The sequence below is a fragment of the Hydractinia symbiolongicarpus genome, chromosome 9 (genome assembly GCF_029227915.1).
Source record: "Hydractinia symbiolongicarpus strain clone_291-10 chromosome 9, HSymV2.1, whole genome shotgun sequence".
NCBI lineage: Eukaryota > Metazoa > Cnidaria > Hydrozoa > Anthoathecata > Hydractiniidae > Hydractinia > Hydractinia symbiolongicarpus.
In genome coordinates, this window is record NC_079883.1 from 6288933 (window position 1) to 6311196 (window position 22264).

Genomic DNA, 22264 nt, shown 5'->3' on the forward strand with positions numbered 1-22264 from the left:
TTCTGCGGTAATTTAACCTAATCCTCCATGAAAGCTTCTTCAGCAACACATGCTTCTATTGCTCAACTGCGAAAATATATTCCCTCGGAAATTTCTCAAAAGACTTTGCAGTTGTTTAGATACCGCTAAAGTTTTTTTCTTCGAGAATTATCCATGCCATTCTCGTCCCCAGAGCTCTTTGAGACATCATCCCCTAATATAATACGTAACAGGGTCACGCGCAACAAAAGAGACTGGAGCGAGTTTGAAAATTTTAATGAAAAAGAAGATCGTAATAGCGATCCAGGAGGCAAGAAAAACAAGCATTTAAGGCTATATCTGCAGTCACATGAAGTTTTAACAAAAAGCCAATGTATCATTTAGAAAATTCTCATGCAAATCCTTTAGGTGGGATCAACTTGTAAATGCCTCGGGATCCCTTTAAGATATCCAGAGTCAAAAAACTCCATAATGACCTTATAACATCGTCATTGATGATGTAATAAGATAGTAAGCATAAATTAATACTTGAATATCTCGTAAATTTACATAGCTTTTTTTCCGAAAATTAAAAAATTTGCCTACAAAAATAATTATTTTTTTATTTTTAATCTCTTCGGCTCACGTAAATATTGGTTTTCAGAATTCGAGTTATTTGAGTCCTGTGAAGTGTTTTGAGACTGACTTCCTTCCAATGTCTCTCCATCGTTGTGCTCGTGATCTTTATCTTCATCGTTTTCATTTTCTGAAAGTCCCTTCAGGTACGGACAAGGAGAGTCAGATACACTAGCCTGGGGAAAGCATTCAGTGTCAATATTATCAAATATGCAAGTCTCTGTCGGGTTTGTACGGGCTAAGAAATTGACTAGCGATTCTTCCGTGTTTTCTCGCTGTACGGCTACCCGTTCACGTACAGTTTCATATTGATTTATCGGCTCACGTACAGCTGGCGTCCGCACAAACGTATGCACTTCGGGATATTCAGGAAAATGACTGGGAATATATGAAGGCTGGTTCACTTTTGATAAACTAGTTTTTAAAGTTTTATGTTCAACTGGTGGTTTGACAGAACTGATGTTTTTTGGTGGTTGACTGCGCACTCGGTTTGAATACACGTGCACTGCATGTGCGCTCGACCCAACCTCCGCAAGCGCCATTTTAACATCCGTTAAATCAGGCGTTGTCCGGTGACCATGTTCTGCAAATTTCCGACATGATCGAGTTAGTTCTGTTAAATGTGCTTGTAGAAGTTCGGTTAAAGTTTCAAGAGTTTCTTTCGTAACACCTTGAAAGCCACTGTCTTTACAAACACTAGCTACTGATAGTTGCAACAAGCGTCGATGTGGATCCTTTGTAGCAAGCATTTTAGTATGTAATATCTAAAACACAAACATTTTTATAAATGTAGCAATGGCTGCAGACGTAAGAAATTAATGACATAAAGCTCAATGATTTAAAATTGTAATTGTAGAGCCTAACCCTTATTTTATACCTTAAATATGCCCTCAACAGAATCAATCTTAAAAATCACTTTTTTTAATTTTTCTGACATTTCGCGGGTTAATAGCATCTATAATTTCAGCCTGATATATATTTAAATTCTGGTTTGTATTGTAAACCCTTCAACTGTTCAGTTTCTAATAACTTTCGTTTCCATATCAAAAATGACAACTCTTCCATACCTTTTAAGAAAAACAAAACAAACAACAAAACAAAAAAAAGAATGTAAAACCCAACAAGGCCTTTCCAGAAATCTATTTTAAAAATCAATAATAAAAACAAAGTAATAAAGCGAAAATAAAAATAAAATAAAAAATAAATATGAAAGTGTCGTTAAGGCCTGTTTTACACTAGTGATAAAATAACAAGAAATAAGTGGAACATACCTAAGAAAAACGTGCCGTGCTAAATTTAAAACGGAAACATATTTTTTACATCCTTGCATTGAAAACTGATGCTTTTTTAAATATGACGTATTACGCATGCGTAAAATATTACATCAAAATAACGTAGAGAAAAGATGATAGTTTCAAGACCAAACAAACTAATTGGAAATGAGCAATAAAATAACTTGAAAAGCATAAAAGCCAGTTTAAATTGTTTTGCGCAGAACGTGAACACACAAAAAGACAAATAAACCCGCTGTCTGCGGGGTGGTGTTCCGTACAGGTGAATATGTGTCTCGAAGCTTTATTTACAGATTTTGAACGATAGAAACACTAGTTAACGCAAAAACTCGACAATTGCATGACTCTCCATTAGCCAACGTTTCAAATACATATAAAATCTGATTGGTGTGACACACAAGAGTGATATTTTGCTCCTAAAAGTTTTTCTTGCGCAAAAAGTTTTTTCTAACTAAAATTTTAGAAGAGCTACGAAATGGAATACAATTTTTGATTTTAGTGACATACACGAAAATCAATCAAGGCGGTAGAAGAGTCTTAATGCTGCAGCATAAAGATGTTTTCAGTGCAGGGATGAAAAGTAGCGTGCTTAAAAAGAAGAGCACACGAAACGGTTCGCATCCACTTCGACTCTAATAAAAACACTCATAAAAAACTAACAAAAAACGAAAAACTACGAACTATATATAAATGGAGATATAATAACAGGTATATATTCCATAATTTTTTATGTATTTAAGAGACAGAAACCTAAAAATGTTTAGCGTAATTAGACAAAATGAACAAATATATTAACATGATTGGTCAAATACAGGGGAAGGATTCAATTTAAAAAATGTGTTAAGCAACATCTCAGTTTTTGATTAAGATATCTTTTTTCGTTGGACGCACAAGAACATCTTTCTCAATAAAACATCTTTCTCGGTACAACTATATCTCAAACACATGCTTATGAAAAATGTCTTCAACCTTCATATTTCAGTAAATAAAATTGGATATGCTAAGCGCGTACAGTCTTTTGAAAATCTCAAAACAAAGAATCAGTCAAACATTGAGAAATGTACGCTATGAAAGAAAAAAGATGTTTATATTTTAGGACAAAATTGTTGTATAATCGACTATCAATGAGGGCAATGCACATGGATGCTGATTTTTTTTACAGTTTACGAATGGTAAGAACAAATACGCAGTGGACAAAAAAGTTGTTTCTCTCTTAAAACTACATCTTTGAATTTGTTGCTAAGCATTAACTAAATTAAAAATCTGATAAAAACACAATACAAATGGCGGAAGTGATCAGCTAAGCAAATATACAGATAATGTATGTACAAATCCAAAACTCCTACATTAGAATAATAATTAAAAAAATGAAAATCTAGAATTTTACCAATTATATATAATATCAACAAGATTTAAAAATTCTTAAACATTAGTATTCTTTGTAATTCTCAAAAACTTCATCACTACCTACAGATACTTCAGGTCTTTTTATTCCGCTCATTCAACCAATCACGAACACCTAACTGAAACGCATCAGTACCTCCTCGCACACTTAGGATACTGTAAAATACGACCATAAGAAAGCAATACCAACGCGCTACTGAGTAAAACCACAGACTGTAAGTAACCAACACAAGAAAAATCGTCCAAAACGCAAAAATGAAATACATAACCGCCTTCATTTTTTCTTCGATGCTTTTATCATACACTTCATCACCACCTTCGGTAAACTTTCCATCTTCATAGAATTTCTTCAACCTACTTTCTTTCTCCGCCCAGCGTTCTATACACCATTCATCTAGCTCGTCCGAGGTGGCAGGCATGTCTTTCATTTTATATCTTTTAATTAAAATGTGAATTTCTTTGGGAAAATTACCCTGCAGTAAGTCTAGCTCACCGTAACATAAATTTACGGGATAGCCTACCGTAACATCATGCACCGTATCGAGGATATTACCTCGTAATTTTTGCACCAAATAATGAAAACCTTTCACTCGAGGATGGAGACAGTACTCATATTTTACCAGGCCTGTTTTCTCTGCGTATTTGTGACTTCTTTCTAAACTCTCCTTGCATAAATCTGTACCTTCTGGGAACAAGAAAAGTTGTAAGGGGTAATTCATATCGATAAAATAATTTAGTATGCGATCCAAATAGCTTTCGTCCTGTTCCCATCTTCTGAGTAGAAAAAAATACATCAAATTTTGCATGCACCAACCTAAACAGAAGTAAAATTAATATATGGGCACATTCTGCTGGCACCTGACGAAGAGTTGATTTTTGTAAAAGAGCGCAAAAATAGCAAGCGTTAGACGAAAAGGTAACACACAGAATGTTTTGTACTAATTAATTTTCGCGAAAAAAATTTCGTAAAACCACTTTTTTGAAACGTAAGCACAACTATGAGATGCATAATATAATAGGGTTACCACTCCTTACTTAAAAAAATTTAAGGAATTTTAATGAGAATTATCAACACTTTTTGAGATGACGATATTTGCGAAAAAAAAGATTTGCGAAATACTTTTACTTTAATTTCACGAAATTGACAAAAATTATTTACTTTGCTAAAATTCACAATCAGTTTAAATGGGGAGTTAAAACCTGATCGATTACCTGTTGCAGAGCCAACACGATAATTATTTCTTTTTCAACGTGTTACGTTTAAACGTACAGAAAGGAAGAAAAAAGCCATTGTGTGCAAGGTTTTACCACAGCAAAGTTAATAAAAACAAAAAAAAAAATATTCAAATATTTCTATTTTGTAGCTAATAAAATACTGCTCGTTCACCTCATATGCACCTTGTTCCGAGACTGATTCACAAAAACAAGCTGTTAAAATAATAAATTTACCAAATTTTAATAGAAAAACATCACCCGTTTAAAAATGAAAAAGATGAACACGTCCATCTTTATGAAATGACGGATAAATGAAAGCTGACAGGTAAAAATGCATCAGTTTTTAAAAACACACGATGCATTTTTACCTACGACTTATTCGAAGGTCAAAAACTCTGTTTAAATTGATTGTGTATTTCAGGTGTCAACTAAATCAATGTGACTGCAAAAAAATTGTACAAAATGACAGGCAAAAGAAAAACAGGAAAATCTGCAAGTGAATAAAAATAAAGTGAAAATATTTGAAAAAACAAAGTTAATGTTTCTCAGATTTTGACTTTCTGCTGAGTAGCTACTTACCAGGTCCAGGAATAAATTTCAGCTCCTGTTTCATAATGATTTTCTCATTGGCTAAGCGACCATATCTCAACAACGCCATCCAGTAAAACATCCAGTCAAGTCTACACCTGTGGTTCATGATGATCAATGGACTGTCATTATCACTAATCTTATCACCAGTAATCACAAGCTTACAACCAAATACCAGTTCTAAAATGGAAACGGGAAAATTTTTTTTATAAAAATGAAATAAAGAAAAAGTATGAAATGCTGTGTACATAAATTGGATACAGGATTATTTTAATGTTTACAAGCATTTGGTGGATTATTGAATTTTTAAAAATCAAACATACAGAGTTATCGAGCTTTTCACAATTGAAATAAGGCTGTTGAAAACAAGAGTGATGTGTATCTGACATTTCATTTGTTGATTAAACTATGTCTGGAAATTTGTTTTTATAGTACGTTTATTATACAACTTTTCAAAATGGTATTGTCAAAAGGGAAAAATAAAATACAAAAAAAAATATACTACTTGTTCGGTTTTTATGCATATATATATAACATTACCAAATAAGAAAACACAAACAAAACCTGTTCGACATGACCTTTTTTTTTTTTTTTATCAACAAATTTGACAATTCCCATGAAAATATTAATTTTAAAAAGTTCTGGACCAAGCCAAAATCGACAATCTCTACATGGCTAGTTTAGACGCAGACTCGTTATTTACAATCATTCCTCTTGACAAGACTATTGACATATGCGTTTCTCAGCCATACGTGAACACTGATGCGGTTATTAACATACGAGAAACAAATTTCGTACTTTACTTACTCAGTTCACAAAAGAACCTCTGCTTATAATTAATGGTGAATATTAAAAGCAGATTGATGGTGTTGCAATATGATCCCCTTTTGGGCTGACCCCAGCTAACATATGAATATATATGAATATATGAAGCCACTAATTTTACCTTTACCATATTGTTTATAATTTTGGTTTTTCGTATCTGATTAGATTTTTCTAGATTCCATGTTGACATAAAATTTCTTAGAGATATTTTATCAAAGAATGGTTATCCTGCTAGTTTTGTTGATACATGTGTACAAAGATTTGTCAATAAAATACACACACCAAGGGTTACCTCCCCTAGTTTTAATATTCCTAAGAAAAAGACTTTTATTGTCTTGCCTTATTTAAGTTGTTTCCCAGCAGACGAGGATCGTCTTAAGAAACCTTGTTGTTCATTGCATGCGGTTTATAAGTCTTCTTTAAGATTGCTTGCCATGTTTCAATTTAAGGATAAACTTCCCAGGCCTTGGCAAAAAAAATTTGTATAGTGGCTCCAATTCCACTTATGTTGGTAAAACTATAGCATTTGAGAGTATGGTTCTTTAAAAATTTAGATTATCACATCTCACTTGTAAGAGAGTTGCCTCTCAACAGTTAGTGAGCATTTACTTATAACATCACAATATTATAACAATAAAGGAAATTGTGTTCATGTCTCACAGATGAGCTAAAAGCTAAATAAAAGGATATGTCAAACACATTTTGTTTGTGTTTTCTTGTTTGTTAATATGCAATACTTCAGGCAATAAACGTAAATAGAATAAAAATCCACTCACCAAAAAATGCCTGCAAGATGGCCAAACATAAAAAAGAAACAAATATATTTAGATATTGTAAATACAAGCCTACAAACCACTTCTTTAACATAAGCATTAAAATTGTACTTCGTTGCAAAGGGGGAACAAAAATTCCATGCCGTGACTATTACACCTTTTTATAAGCACAAAGTATTTTGACTTCAGCCTCAATTTGCTTATTTCTCTTCTTAATTTATCGTTATGTTTATGGGACGCTTATTATTCGTAAATCTGTTTTATCTTGTCATTCATTGTTTTTTTACTTTTTAGTTTACTTACTTCTCAACACTTTTCACAGACAATTATTTTACCTGTGTTTATTTCATATTTCTTGTTTAAAAATACATCATTTTTTTATATTTTTTTAGCTTCATAAGATATCTTCAAGTTCTGTTGTTATATATAATGTTCTATAAAAATATTTGTTTTTATTTTGTTTAGCCTTAAAATAAACTTTTCCTATCGCTTCAGGAATGTCAGCCTAGATATGTTAGTAAACATTATGCTTATAAAAAGTGTATACGTTAATATACAATATATAGTATATAATATATATAGAGAGAGACAATAAATATACAAAACACGGTATAAGTTTTCTTTACCCCTGGAAGCACAAGCCATAGCCTTACAGCAAAATCATTGTACCATCGAAACCAACGGTCATTTATAAGCAGCAGAGCATAAGATGGTCCCATGATAAAAATACCTCCAAAAAAGGATGTAAAGAATAAAAAGAACATGAAGAACAAGCCGCTTGCATATCCCTTCAATGATGCCATTTTTCTAGAATAAATAAATAAAAATAATATATAACATTCATTAGTTATTAGAAAAAGGAGTGACAAAGTTCTACAATATGTCAAGTCTTATTGTGACCTTTCACCAACACAATAGGCATCTGTACTGCAAGCTAGTCCCATCAGGTAACAGCCATCTGAATTGGAGTTATATCTAGTTTTACCAACTTGATTTCCCTGGTTGATACAAAACTTATGTAACTAGAACTATGTAACTGCATATTGATCCTCACTGGAGAAACTTGTGGGAGGTTGGGTATTGTTATTGTACATTTGTTTAAACATTACAAATACAATTTCAATTATCGTTACAATAAAATATAAATGCAGCTAGGAAATATAAGATATAAAACAAGTAATAAGAATAACTTTTAATTCCTCTTCAGTGCACCTTAGCATTTTTTGTAATATTGCTTAAATTTGTAAAATTGAACTTTGGCAAAAAAAACTGAACATCCACAAGATTATAAATTCCTTAGAACTTTTTTTGAATAGGGTACTAATGGAATTAAAATTGTTTTGACTATTATCATTATTTTTTATAGTCAAAATTTCACACATGAATTTTATTAACACGAGAACACAACTAAATGAAGTTAAGGAAGAGCAAGTCTTGAATGATTGAGGCATTATGCGAAACCAGCTATCGACATGCACCATTGTTAATTAAATCTGTTTTTTAATAGTTATTATTCAGTATACAGTATTGTGAACTGTAATGTTAGGTTTTGTTGCTAGAATTTTAAGGAACATATTTTGGTAGACCATAAATTTAATGTCTTTAACCATAAGATCAATTTGTATACGGTAGGGATTTGTGGTAATCCTAGTTTTTATGGTGATAGATTAGTTGCAGATTGATAATGTTATTAAAGCATTGAGTGACCTTGCCCATGTTCCTGCTAGAAGCTTTCATAAGAAATAGTAATTGTCTGATGGTGCTATGCAATACAAAATAGGTATGGAATATGCATGATTTCATGTCAGTGAGAAAAAACAAGAGCAATTTATATCATCTTAGACTAGCACTTTTACACAAACCCTTTTACCTTTGTTTTCCAACGTCTCAATAACTTCAACATCAAAAACCTGTCCTACACAGCCAAATCTAAGGATGACTGTTATAGACTCTATAATAATGTCTACCTATTTTAACTGACCAGTATTTTTGGTTTTAAGTGGTCCTTACAGACAGGATTGACTGTATTTACCACATGCAAAGTGAAAGTCTGTATCAGGCAAACTGTATCAGGCAACCATGAATTATTAAAATTTTTACTTTAAGGTAATTAAATTGTGAAAAGTCTTCATGATCGTTTCACATTTCATAAAAAAATAAACAATTATGATTGCTTGAACATTGTATTATAATCTTTTCAAATCTTTCATAACACATTTTATGATACAAAGGTGAAACAATTTTTAAAATAAAAGAAAGTGAAAGCAAATGATAAGCAAATGCAATACAAATAGGAAATGATTGTGAAACTAATTTTTTAAAAAATTCCAGAAATAAATTTTAGCTTTTAATAATAGTTTTTTTATCATACAGGGTTTTTCACCAACAAACGTTCAACAAGGTTTATATTTTAAGAAATAAGGAGAAAATAAGGAGAATAGCTAAAATTTCAATTTTTTAAGTATATTTAAGTACTTTTAAAGAGATTTTCTTTTTCTAAGGTTATTTAAGGAATTTAAGGAGGAGTGGTCACCCTGTAAGTTCTTACATGTTGCAAATTCAGAAATAATGAAAAATGATTTTTCCGGATCATTATTTCTTAATCAGGAAATTTTTTCCCAATTTAAAAATTTAGGATTTTTTAGTTGGAATTTTATTTTTATTTTTGGAATGATATATAATATAATAATATACATAATAGATTATATAGGTTTTCTGGAAATAATTATTTTTCATAAAAAAACAGTTCTTTCCTGCTAACCAAAAAATAAAGAGCTAAACCTATATATTTGGCGATTCAGTTCAGCTTTGTTGCCGTAGTGATGATTGACATTTTGCTTAATTGACGAATCACATTTATGCTACATCCGTCATTTTTAAAATTTTGCAGGCTGAAAACAAACCTAGTTTGTAGGGGAAGAATGCTAAAAATTGTGGAAATGGAAGAATAATTAGCTAACGAAAGGTAACCACAATAAAAATCTGTCTGGAAATGATGCTTAGCTATCTAGATTTTGCTCCAAAAGATTGTCTTTGCTCAAACTTCCTAACATTGTTCTTAAAACTCCAAAATGTGTCTAGCTCTGCACCCTCTTCAACTAAAATATGGAAACTTTTCACCTCCAAAAAAATTGTTATGACGTCAAACTGAATCGCAGAATAGAAACTCTTGTGTTGTTGCTTGTCTGAATTTAAAAACCCTCAGTAAATATAAATTTAGCATCCATGATTTAGAAATGTTGAAAATCACACTAGCAGAAACCAAAAAAATAAGACTGATTTTTCAATCTGGAAATAATTTCCCTATTTGTAATGAGAATTTTTTCTGATTTATGATTAGGCCATCCTCAAAAATATAATTGGTTAGCGTCACCTGACTGACTCACTTTGAAAGGCGAAAGTCGAGTCGGGGAGTCGGTAAATTTGTAAAAAATAACCCAAAAAATCCACGAACAATCTTCGACACGCAACAAAATCCACCATTTACCTTTCAATGGTCCTCCGAATTACGGTTGTTACATCCGAATGTTATTTCGATAGGGGACTGCGCTGCGCTACTCAGTGCTATATTTTCCTGCTTCGCATTTATACGGCAATACAAGCGAAAACCATAGGAACGACGTTGACTGACAAAAATGAAACTTGAAACTAAGGCTAAAAATACAGCTGGGGTACATTTAAAACGAAATTTAAAATATGGCTGCGAAATATAGCTAGTATTTTTGGAAAATTTTTTATCCGACCGACCGACCGACTCACTTTTGTATTTAGAAATGACGCTAACCAAAATGATTTTCAACAGTGGCCTTATGCGCCTAAAATTCCTTTCGGCAAAAAACTGCCACAATCGCCAAACAAGAGGAGTCTTTAAAAAACAGGTTCACACTTCCCTTGGTCAACACAGAATTTGGCAAAAAAGCCTTCCTGTTTAGAGCTGCAAAAGTGTGGAATAATCTTCCAGAGACAAGTGACCTGTAATGGAAGTCTGCTTTTGTTAAAACTTCTATCTCTAATGTATTTACAAAAAGACTTTATGAGAGGGCTGATTATTGCGGAGAGTAGCGGAGTGCGCGCTAGCGCACGGAGCGTAGCGAAGCCCATTTCCTCATTAAATAAGCCAAATATAAGTGAAAAGTAAGCATGGTGGAGAGTATATAGGATTTCTATACGATTTCGTCCCTATACATCAAATTTATAAAAAATTCTGCCATTTTATCAGTGTTGCCCAGTATTTTTATCTGGTCATTTGTTGGTAAATTTTCGTAAATATCGATTGAGCGAGACAACGTGTTTTTAGCACGGCGATGGAGTTTTTGTTGTGTTTTAAAGATGGTGCTAAACGTAGTCAGCCAGCTAGAAGCGAAATGATGAGATTTTTCAAGAAAGAAGTGGAGGCTATGATCACTAAAGCTATCTAGCACAACAGTAGCAGCTAAGCTAGCATAAAACTACCAATTTAACTAGCATAAAAATGCTAGTTTTCTCTTATGCTAGATGATTAGAAGATAGCATCATAGGAGAATTCTCAAAAATCCGTCCTAAGATTTTAAGCTATAGCTAGCTGCTACTGCACACAGTGAGTGATGTCCATCACATAACTACTTTGTAGTTTTATCCAGCTCCACAAAATGTGTTGGCTCTTGACAAATTTTTTAAATGTATATAAAGAATGACTAAAAAAACTTAGCAAAATCAACAAAAGAACATCGCTAATTTTTCCACATATAATACTTCCTGTCAATGTTTATATAGACATTGACATGGTCACATGTTACCGACACCAAAGGTAATTTTTTTCAAGATTGGATGACAGAGAAGTGTTGGGGAGAGGGCAGGGGGAGGAGAGTCATATGATTGTGGAGCTAGCTAGAAATTAAGAGGCATCACCAAACACCCAGAGGAGTAAATATTTAGCTACCGCTGGGGCATCACGGTGCTGGATGCAATTTTTGTTTAACATGTAAATTTGTAGTCGTCGGATTCTAAACAAAATGTAGACCTATAGACTATTTGGCGTTCCAAACAGACTACTCTTTCGCTAATACAGCAACAGGATCATGTGTCTTCAAATTAATTTTATACTCTATATATATATATCAGGATTAACACCAACATCCATATTTTCTAGTAACAATTTTTTTTAATTTCTAAGGAGTGGTTCTTGTGCAATCATTAACATGTCCTGAAAATCTTCAAACATCTATATAATAACAGAAAAAATAACATAGAAACATAGAAAATCTTCAAATATATATAAACATTGAACAACATTGAGCTTTTATTTGAATTTATAGTTATGCATTTTATTGAGTATATATATACATCTTTTTTTTTGAATTAAGACTTCTTTTGTTATTTTTTCTATGTTAGGATAAAACTTTGTTAGGATGTATATTTACATGAAAAAAGAACCTTGTTTCTACTTTTCAGTTAAGCAAACTTTTCGAAGCAAAATAACACAAATAAAAATGTGCATGCTCAGATACATTTCGCCTGCAAATTTGCCATCCAATTCGCATTAGAAAAATCCTTCGTAACGTTTTGTAGCATCTTCTGATTTGTTTTGTTCTAAATAAAATGTGTCACTGACCCATATAGAATATTGTGTCCAGAATAGACTGTGTTTTTGCTAATAAAGAAGCCCCATGACATATAAAAATTTGTGAGTAAAAATTCTCCATATATAAAGCCTCAGAAAACAGTATAGTCACTGTAGTTCGATCTAACCCTCATCCTCCTCTCTCTAGAGATGAAGTAGAAGAAGAGGAAGAAATGACTGACGTCGGTCGTCCACGACAGGCGTGAAGCTACAACTTCAAAAGTTAACATAAGTAACATACAGTACAAAGTTTTGACTCATTTTGGTTATATATTTTTATATTTTGATTTGTTTTTTGCTGTTGTGGTTAATATTGCAGTTCTGAGACACTTGTATAAAGAAAACTAAATTTTGATGTTCTTATATATCAGACTTTCTGTACATGTGTGGCTATAATGTGCAACTATAAAAGTATATATGCATTCATGCCCTGTTGGTCTAATGGCTATGACACTCTTATAAATGAGAGATCCAAGTTCGAATCCTGGACAGGGCTAGGAAAAACATTAATTATGTTGCACATATAGCTATATATTGCAGTATTAAGGATATTATATTCCGTATACTATGATGTATATATATATATTCTGATTTTTACCCTGACTTTTTACCTTTGCCGCAGGGATCTGTGTTGGGCCCCTGCTTTTTCTTTTGTATATTGATGACTTAAAATCTGTCATCAATTCAAACCACCACCACCTATATGCATATAATACAATAATTATTTCATCCCATAAAAACTTGGATACCCTTGTCTCGCAGGTCGAGTTAGAACCTTCGCAAGTCGACCTCTGGCTGAATAATAACAAAATTAGAGCCAGTTGAAAAAAGTTGAGAACAAAACTATCAACTATATATGTATTCCTTTTATATTTCTTAGTTCATTGTGTTTTTCTCTGTTTTTTCTTTGTCTTAGAAATCTAACAGGACCCATGGAAAAAACTTGGTATATAATATACAAGCTTTTGAATGGCTATCCTGTAAAAAATATTCCTTTCAAATAAATAAATATCATACCAACACTTCTTTAACCTATTGGTAAGAAAACAGACGCGGGATACTGTTTATTTACATTTTAGTAGTTTTTGATTCATTAGATTATAAACAATACGTAATGTCATTGGCACGTGAAATATTGCGTCCGGAATAAACAGTGCATTTGCTAATACAAAAAGCGCTGGGAACTAAGTTTTTTAAAAACAAACATTTTTTGCTTTGATTGGACAAAATAGATCACGTGAACTTTTATAAAAAACGAAAAATTTTAACTGTGATTGGACAATATGGATTACGTGGTTTACGCCGTCGAAATATGCTTTTTGGCGCTACTTATTCTCAAACCCTCTGGAAATTTACTGGAGCGTGTTGCGTTTGTTTGCCATTGCCTACCCTTTTTATGTCTTTTCTGTTGCCTGCTTACTATGCCCTTGTCTGTGCCTCCCATGCCTTGCCTACCCCTGCCTTGCTGATTCCTCTTCCTGTTTTCTTGCCTGCCTTTGTCGCTCCCTTTCCTTGCCGTTCTTAATAAATCCCTTCCTTTCCTATGCCTTTTCTGGTGCCTGCCTGCTATGCCCTTGCCTGTGCCTCCCATGCCTTGCCAACCCCTGTCTTGCCTACCCCTGCCTTGCTGATTCCTCTTCCTGTTTCCTTGCCTGCCTTTGCCATGCAACACTAAATATATTGCCGTGCCCTTTCCTTAATGCCTTTGCCTTGGCAACCTCTCCGCAACACTTTCTATACTGGTACTTAAAAGAAATTCTGCTAGCTAGAGTTTAAATAATTTTCAGGAAAGGAAGGCCTTAGCGGCTCTAGTAGCTGGGTAGCTAGCTAGCATTTTACAAACACAACATCCACAACTGGCAACCACATCTGTTCCTAAAATGGGTAGCAACCGTTTCCGTAAAGGTAAGCACAATCTATGTAATTTAAGGTAGCCTGGGACAAACAATAAATTCGAGTTTACCTTACCTTTGGTCATAAAATAAATATGGCTGGAGCAGAAGGCAGAGCAGATGCTAACATTTGCGAATCTGCTTAATGGAGCTTGCTTTACCAACCATTAATTTGCAGACACACTACCAATGAGATACGGACAAGCGAGTCAAATCGGCTAAAACGCGAGGTAAACACGGATCACATTGAGGATGGTAGCGCGGAGCGTTTTTGAAAAGACCCTTCTGTTTTTAATAAGTCAACAATAATTCGAGGTTGGGTTTGGTGTCTAGGACAAGACCTAGACGGCTCAGGTTTTATACTGTTGGGCATTGTCGACCCCAGATAAACCTACTTCTGAGATTTTAATCTCAAAGAGCTCCAGGGACGAAAAAGACTGTTTGGTAGGACACAATTCATCCTCCTTCTAAAGATAGATAGATAGATAGCTAGATAGATGTGCATATTTTACATGGCTAGCCTCACTAATATCGAGGGATATACCCTGTCTATTATTTCCAGGAGGGGCCATGGCTTAGATGGAGAGTCCTAGAGTATTTAATGCTCATTTTCAGCTACGCAGACCCAATACACCTTTACGATAATTCAATTGTACATGCTCTCCATCGTTTTACAATATTGGAAAAAAGGAGGTAAAAATCGTGTTTTTATGAGACGTTGTTAGAGACGAAAGCGTGTTTTCTCCAGTTTTTTAACTTCTGTTGTATCAATTTCTTTGAAATTTTCAGGAAATGTTAATAATAATAAGATACAACTTATGTGTACTTTTTATTAAAAACAAAACGCGGCAAGAAAAGTTATCACAAAAAAACGTGTTTTCTCCTTAATAAACTCTTATAAAAGTGTGATGTTTACCTCCTCTGATCGCAAAATAAGTTGCGATGGAGTTTCACTGGGTCTTAACCAATTTTTCTGAAGTCAGAATTCTGACCACCCTTTTTGATTGATTAATTCTATTGTTCTTTACTCACATGGTCAATACCAAGAAATCTGTTGTTTTAGGAAGCTAGGGAATGGCTTTAATTAGTTAAAATTAATGTATAATTTGGGGAGGTAACATGTGTCCAAGCCAACTTTGTGCTTATTGTTTGATTTTTATTAGGGTTTGCTGTGAGGGAAATTTAAATTTTAGTGTGACATTTTTTACATCTAAACTTTTGTTTGAGAGAAACTGAATTACATATCCCTGAAGAAAGCTAAGTTAACTAGGCTAAAACATTAGCCACCCCCTTCCCCCAGCATTCATTTTTTGCGTTAAAATTTAGGTCAGTCATCATCATCATTCTCGGCTTAATGTCCTTTTTCCATGCCAGCATGGGTTCATCATCATCATCATCATTCTCGGCTTAACGTCCGTTTTCCATGCTAGCATGGGCTGGAGGGTCATTAATATACCCCATATTAATGACCCTCTTCCAATCTGATCTAGACTGTGTTAGATCTAAACTCAACTTCCTCTGTATCAAGTCTGTCCTTATAACCTCCTGCCAAGTCTTTCTCGGTCTGCCTCTGGGCTTCGCCCCAGGAACTATCAAGTCTCTACACTTTCTTACCCAATTATCCCTCTCCATTCTTTCCAAATGCCCCAGCCAATTCAATCTTCTTATCTGGATAACATCTTTAATTCTACGGATACGTAGCCTGCTTCTTAGCTCATCTGAACTCTTTCAGTCTCTCAGATTGGCGTTACACATCCACCTAACCATTCTCATATCATTCCTTTCTAAACGGTCAAGATCTTCCTGCTTCACTGCCCATGTCCCACTACCGTACAACATAACACTTCTTACACAGGCCTCATACAACCTACCTTTTAACTCAATTGACAAGACTCTGCTAGTCAACAAAGGAAGTAACTCTCTGAACTTTTTCCAAGCAGAACCTATCGTGCAAGTAACACTTCTTCCAACACCCCCTTCACTGCCCAACATATCACAAGTAACAGAAGTTCTCAACTATCTCTAACGAGCCACTGTTGTACATCATTGAAGCTGGAAATACTTCATTCTCTATAATCTCACCCTTGCAACGCTTGCATACAAACTGAATGTCAGCTCTTAACCTTCCACCAATACTAATGCACTTCTTATGTACCCAATGCTTGCAAGTCTGACAAAAAATTGAGTTACTACCAACCCCTTTCCTGCAAACTCCACAAGGCCACTTTCCAACTACAAGGTCACACTTGGCTGCAATGCTACTAATCCTTTCTTTCACTTCTCAAATGTTTCAACTAATTCTTCCATCGACTCTGCTATGAGAACCAAATCATCTGAATACAATAACTACCATGGACAACCTTTTCTGAACTCCATCGACAGCGCTTCTAAGAATAGAACAAACAACAAAGGACTAAGTACAGAACCCTCATGTACACCAACATTTACACTAAATTCGTCACTAAGTGAATCGTTAATCTTGACACGTCTTCTAGCATTGCTGTACATAGACTGTACCATCGTAACTAGCCACTCATCCACACCTAATTTTCTCAAAGCCCACCAAATAACTTTACGTGGCACCCTATCAACAGCTTTCTCTAAATCTACAAAGGCAAAATAGAGATTCTTTCTCTTTCCTAAATAGTTTTCCTGGAGCTGTATGAGTAAAAATATTGCATCTGTAGTGCCACGCCCTGGAACAAAACTAAATTGCATCTTATCTATATCAATTCTTTCTCTAAGTAACTTATCAATCACTCTTTCAATAAATTTCATTACTTGATCAACCAACTTCAAACCTCTATACCTTAGTATTTAAGGAAATTAATTTCCATGAGAAGTAATTTTTTCAAGAAATTTTTGCTAATATATATTTTTCCTAATTAACTTAAGCTTTCTTAGATGATATCAAAAATTCAAACTATTCCTATTTTCCAGTGGTAAGAAAAATCATGCTGAGCCTCCTTTGGCTATCTGTATGTGTGATTTTACCTGGACTGCGGTTTCTTGTCAAATTTTATTTTGATATAATGTAGGGAAATTTTTATTCTCGAAATTCTAAAAGTTGTTTTGCAGAATATATTAAATATTCTTTGTAAAAGAAAATCTGGAGTAATTGCTATTGTTGTGAAGCTACAACAAAAATAACAATATGCCATATATAGAAATATATTTCTCTTGTTGTATGTTAACTACGCTTGAGTTTGGGGGAAGGGGGGGGTGTCAGGTTCGGTATTGGGGAACCCTAAACCAGATGCGTGTGTTTCCAACTTTACCCTTCAGACATATCTCATGGAAACGTGCGTTTTTCATGGAAGGGCTAGCTGACCTGAGGTGTCTCTTGTGGATACACCTGCGTCTCTCGTGGAAACGCTAACTTACCTGTGGTGTCTTGTGGAAACATCCACGTCTCTCATGGTAATGCAACCCTCTCAGCAATTCTCATGGAAACGCCTACGTGTTGGTGACTGTTGTGGAATCACCTACATCTTGGCAAATCTTGTGGAAATGCCTACATCTCAGCACCTCTCGTATAATTGCCTACATTTCATCGAATCTCTTGAAAATATCTACACCTCAGTGACTCCTGTGAAATTGCCTACTACCTGCTATTGCACAACTTCTTTGTTAGGGAAACATTTGGCTGTCAAAGGAAGCCCGACATCCTCACCAACAAGTGTCATTAGTGCTTCTACCTCTAGACAAAAAACTTTGCTAACCACGAGCGGCCAAATTGGATCACCAAGAAACCTTGAGGCAAGAGCACTGGTATAAGCAAGCCTGCACCTTTGATGCCAATCGATCTATCCATCTGGTGTTGTAGATTGTCCAGCGTTGTTGATTGACTAACGTTGTTGATCGTTGTTCCTCCTAGAAGAACCTCTGAGGAAAATATTTTGTAGGTGTTTGTGTGATCTCAAATGATGGCCCAATTTTTGAATTGATACATAGGTTTTGGTTGGTTGTAGGAGTGATTAGTATGATAACAGTTGTAGACATTGAATGAAGTGATTGATATACATAAAAAAAAATATTGAAAAGGGGTGGGGTTAGGCAAACCAAACTGTCAACAATGAATGATAGGGGGAACTAGTTGACTTTAGCTGCTCCTATTTATTGACTATGACAGCTAAGGTAGGCGAGGCAATCTGAGAGCCTGGATCTGCAAGAGTCCTGGGCAGCACCTTTAAGTCTGGGACAATAAGAACACTAGTGTCCATGCTCTGTGACCACCCCTTACACTGGCCTACTATCTTTTATTTGGATATTTATTGGGCTTCTATTGACACAAGGGTACTGGATGCTATATATATCAAAAGTCAAGCCTCTCAACAGGTATAAATTCCAGGTTTTCTTTAACGTTTAACTTACAACATCTGGATTTGCTCTATTGATATTACCATTATGTTGACATAATCATCACATCTGAACTTATTTTTTATTAACTGATAGTTTTATAAAACTTTAACAATTTAAAAAAGATATTGTGTTGCCTATTTTATTTTCGTTTCTCGGTTGACAAACGTTGTTTTTGATCTGCCTAGTGGGCTATCAGTAATTGCTGCCTAAAAGTAAAGCGATTTTTTTGGGCATGCCAGTGGCGTATCCAGAGGGTTTTAGATGCCAGTATTTGGGCGACCAAATTATTGAAAAGTGGTTGAAAAGGTTTTCTTATTTAATCCATAAAAGAAAAAACCTTTACTGTAATCATTTAACGACGTATAAGAAATCACATTAACCCTGAATAACTTCTTTTCGGCATGCTTATGCCTTAAAATATTGCAATTATTTTATATATAAGAGACAAAGGACTACTGTTGTTTGTCTGTAAGGAGAAACTGTGTCTCTCGGTGGTCTAAGCTCTCCCATGTTCTGGCAGTTTTATTAGCTTGCATGGGTGTGCACTCCCTCACAGTTGATTGGATTACACAGACTGGTTTAGTATTGCGCTCGCCATTCAGGATATCAGGCTCCCTGTAGCAAAGTACCAAATGGGGTCGCCAGTTCGATCCCAATCAAACAAAATACGGCAGAGCTTTGGAGTGTTAGCGTGTAGCATTGATACTGACTCTAACTACGTGTCTGGCATATAAACCTTGTCAGCCAACTGGGCTCTGCCCTGTACCTGCTTAGGAGACTTACAGCGCCCTCCAGACCTCCAGCTGATTTTCAAACTGCGCTTTGCGCTAGCGGTTTGCCCAAACAAACCTCTGGATACGCCACTACATATTTGTTGTTGTTGTTGTTGTTGTTATTATTATTGTTATTGTTATTATAATTATTATTAACAATTTAATAGGGCATTAATTAAAAGGCACCTTTGGTTTTGGAATGTCTGCGCATTCCTCAAATAGGAAATTTGTTTCGATTTATAATTGAAAAGACGGTTTATTTTGACTGGTTAAATATAAAGGTATATATATATACATGAAATATATGTAGGTAAGTAACATTTATCATGGCGGAGATGGTTAATTTACAGATATCCAGCACCATATCTCAATTTGGATCAGAGAAAAGATTTGAAAAGAACATACTTATCTCGGCATTGAAGGTACTGCTACATTACTTTTTCAGTAAAAATTTAGCAGTTTTTTAAGTGTGCTTTTATGTTTTATATTAATCAATCTGATTTAAAATTTAGAATTCTGTAGTGCTTTTAATAGCATGCTGTAATCAATTTCTGTGTTTGCAAGGGTGTGCGCATGTTATCACACGTCTGTCCTAAATAAGTCTGATTGCAATTTATAAATATATTTGCTTTTTAGTAGTAGTTCAGCAAACATGGCTTGTTATATTGTCACCAATTCTGCTAGATTTTGCCTAAACTTGTATATAGGAGGCCATGTCCTTGTGTATTCTGTAATAATTATCAACCATTATTCTAAGACATCATTTTTATGGTGATGAGTTGCGCTACTATGTCTGAATATTTTACATTTTACATTTCTTATGCTGTAGACTGTGCCTTCTCTTTCAGGGGAAACTTGAGCTTATAACAGGTGTAACCTCAGGATGGATGGAACTGGAATTGTATAATGAAAACAATGTATTAATAAGTAAGCTTGTAGATGACAAAATGTTGGGATACTATTCTCCACTGGATAGCTGGCGAATACATGTAAGTAAAAAAATGTAGTTTAAACATTCTAACAAATATGCTTTTTTCAGGCAATGCATTTTACAGCTAATCCTCAACTAGTTTTATAATATGCATGTCTAGATTTGTTATTGTTGTTTCAACAAGTGTATATATGTTCGATTTAGATTAGATTCAGATTTCACTCACTTCTGCATAATTACTGCAAATGAAATTAAAGAAAATCTCATTTGTTCTGTGTAAAAGTTTCTTATTGTTGAAGATTTTGTTAGTGTGTTTGTAAAACGTTTCTTAAAATCTAGATTTTTGAGTCTGAAATTTTTTATTTATCAGTTTCTTATAAAAGCATATAATAATCGAATTGTTCTTTTACTGAACTACCACATACATGACAAGGATTCCCCCAAACCATGACATGCTGCTATTATCTAAAAAAATTTAAACGTAGGTTATAAACAAAAACCCTAACACAGTAGCTGGAGAATTTGATGATTTATCTAAAGTGGAAAAATATGAAATGGCTGAAGATGAATACGATAAAAAACAAGGTAACATGGTTTTAAATTTGCTTTTACGATGCATTTGTATATTTGTGCCGTCCGTAGTGATATATTTTGCGTGTTTCGTCCAGATAGTGTTCGAAATTTTATGAAAAGAAACAAGCTTGGTAAGTTTTCCGAAGACGCTAAAAATGCGGAAGAACTGGCATTGGAAAAAGAAAAAAGTGAAGAAGACCGAGCAAAAACTTTTAAGGTTGGAGATCGCTGTGAAACATCAGTTCCAAAACAAGCAAAGCGACGTGGTGTGGTCATGTATATAGGTAAGTTCAATTCGTCACTTCGTTTTCAATGACGTAGTAGAAACAGGAAAATCAGGAGATTTAGAGAGTGCTGGTCTGGAGAATTGTGAATTATCAGAAAATGAATTTATAAGCTACGATACGACAAATGATTAAAATTACTGATGCTAACTGTACGAATTTTAATCTACCGAAGATAAATTTTAACGTAGTGGCAATTTGGCGTTTTTTTGTCAACGTGTACTAAATTAAACCTTCAAATGTTATTTTCCTGACCATTTGTCGAATTAAATCCATTTCAGAAAATCTAGTAATCCATATCAAGGGAATATGACAAATTGAGTTTTAAAATTGTGTGCTGCACTGAGAGTACTTTTTGACCATGTATTTGCTTGCATTTTTATACTTAGGTTCAACAGAGTTTAAACCAGGTTGTTGGGTTGGTGTAAAGTATGATGAGCCACTTGGTAAAAACGATGGAAGGTAAGATTTGCAAAAGAATAACGTGTTTGGAATGAGAATCTTTGACGAGTCTAGTACTAAAACTTGTTGTCACAGAACCGACCATATATCCTATTCGTTATGTTGATGTTTTTTTGCTTTAGCGTCCAAGGAAAACGTTACTTCACATGTCTGCCGAAGTATGGCGGTTTTGTTCGACCAAGTCAAATGGAAGTCGGGGACTTTCCTGAAGACGATTTGGGATTTGACGATGACGATGAGATGTAATGAAGCGCCAAGTTTAACGCCGCGCCAAATGGCAACGATAATCTTGAAGAAAGATTGTCTCACTATAAAATGACAAAACCGAATTGAAATTCTGTTCAGAGAAATGTATTAGTACAAATTCACGCAGAGAAGATTTAAGACAATATTTATTATATCGATTCTCCCATGAAAGTTATTCATAAACTTTTTATTCACCTTGTGAATTCAGCTTGTATATAAGATTATTGTTAAAATAAATATGTGAAGTAATCTACTGATCATAAGCTAGTTTGAAATGCGGATAAGTAAAGGGATGTTGCAAGAAGATCTGATCGTGAGGTAAAAGATTGCAGTAGGAGAAAAGGACGAATCACTCGTGGATGAAACATAAAAGTATCTACGTTCGTCTTGCTAATAGTTTCTCGAAAAATTCCCTTCGTATACCAATTTCTTTTTACTTCAATTTTAAGTT

General features: G+C 34.3%; 3 protein-coding genes across 3 annotated transcripts; 1 reads left to right on the plus strand and 2 right to left on the minus strand.

Annotated features, from left to right (window-relative positions):
- Positions 1-451: 451 nt before the first annotated feature.
- Positions 452-1577, minus strand: LOC130656420 (transcription initiation factor TFIID subunit 8-like). Its single transcript, XM_057459267.1, has one exon. The coding sequence runs from the start codon at positions 1341-1343 to the stop codon at positions 573-575; it is 771 nt and encodes a 256-aa protein (XP_057315250.1). The 5' UTR covers positions 1344-1577; the 3' UTR covers positions 452-572.
- A 142-nt stretch (positions 1578-1719) lies between these two features.
- On the minus strand, positions 1720-7048 carry LOC130656419 (lysocardiolipin acyltransferase 1-like). Its single transcript, XM_057459266.1, has 3 exons — positions 6695-7048; positions 5085-5273; positions 1720-4104 (listed from the first exon to the last, which is right to left on the minus strand). The coding sequence occupies exons 1-3, from the start codon at positions 6789-6791 to the stop codon at positions 3365-3367; spliced, it is 1026 nt and encodes a 341-aa protein (XP_057315249.1). The 5' UTR covers positions 6792-7048; the 3' UTR covers positions 1720-3364.
- Positions 7049-19343: 12295 nt separating this feature from the next.
- On the plus strand, positions 19344-22070 carry LOC130656422 (tubulin-folding cofactor B-like). Its single transcript, XM_057459268.1, has 6 exons — positions 19344-19739; positions 20166-20306; positions 20734-20833; positions 20917-21105; positions 21495-21567; positions 21690-22070. The coding sequence occupies exons 1-6, from the start codon at positions 19644-19646 to the stop codon at positions 21811-21813; spliced, it is 723 nt and encodes a 240-aa protein (XP_057315251.1). The 5' UTR covers positions 19344-19643; the 3' UTR covers positions 21814-22070.
- Positions 22071-22264: the final 194 nt, after the last annotated feature.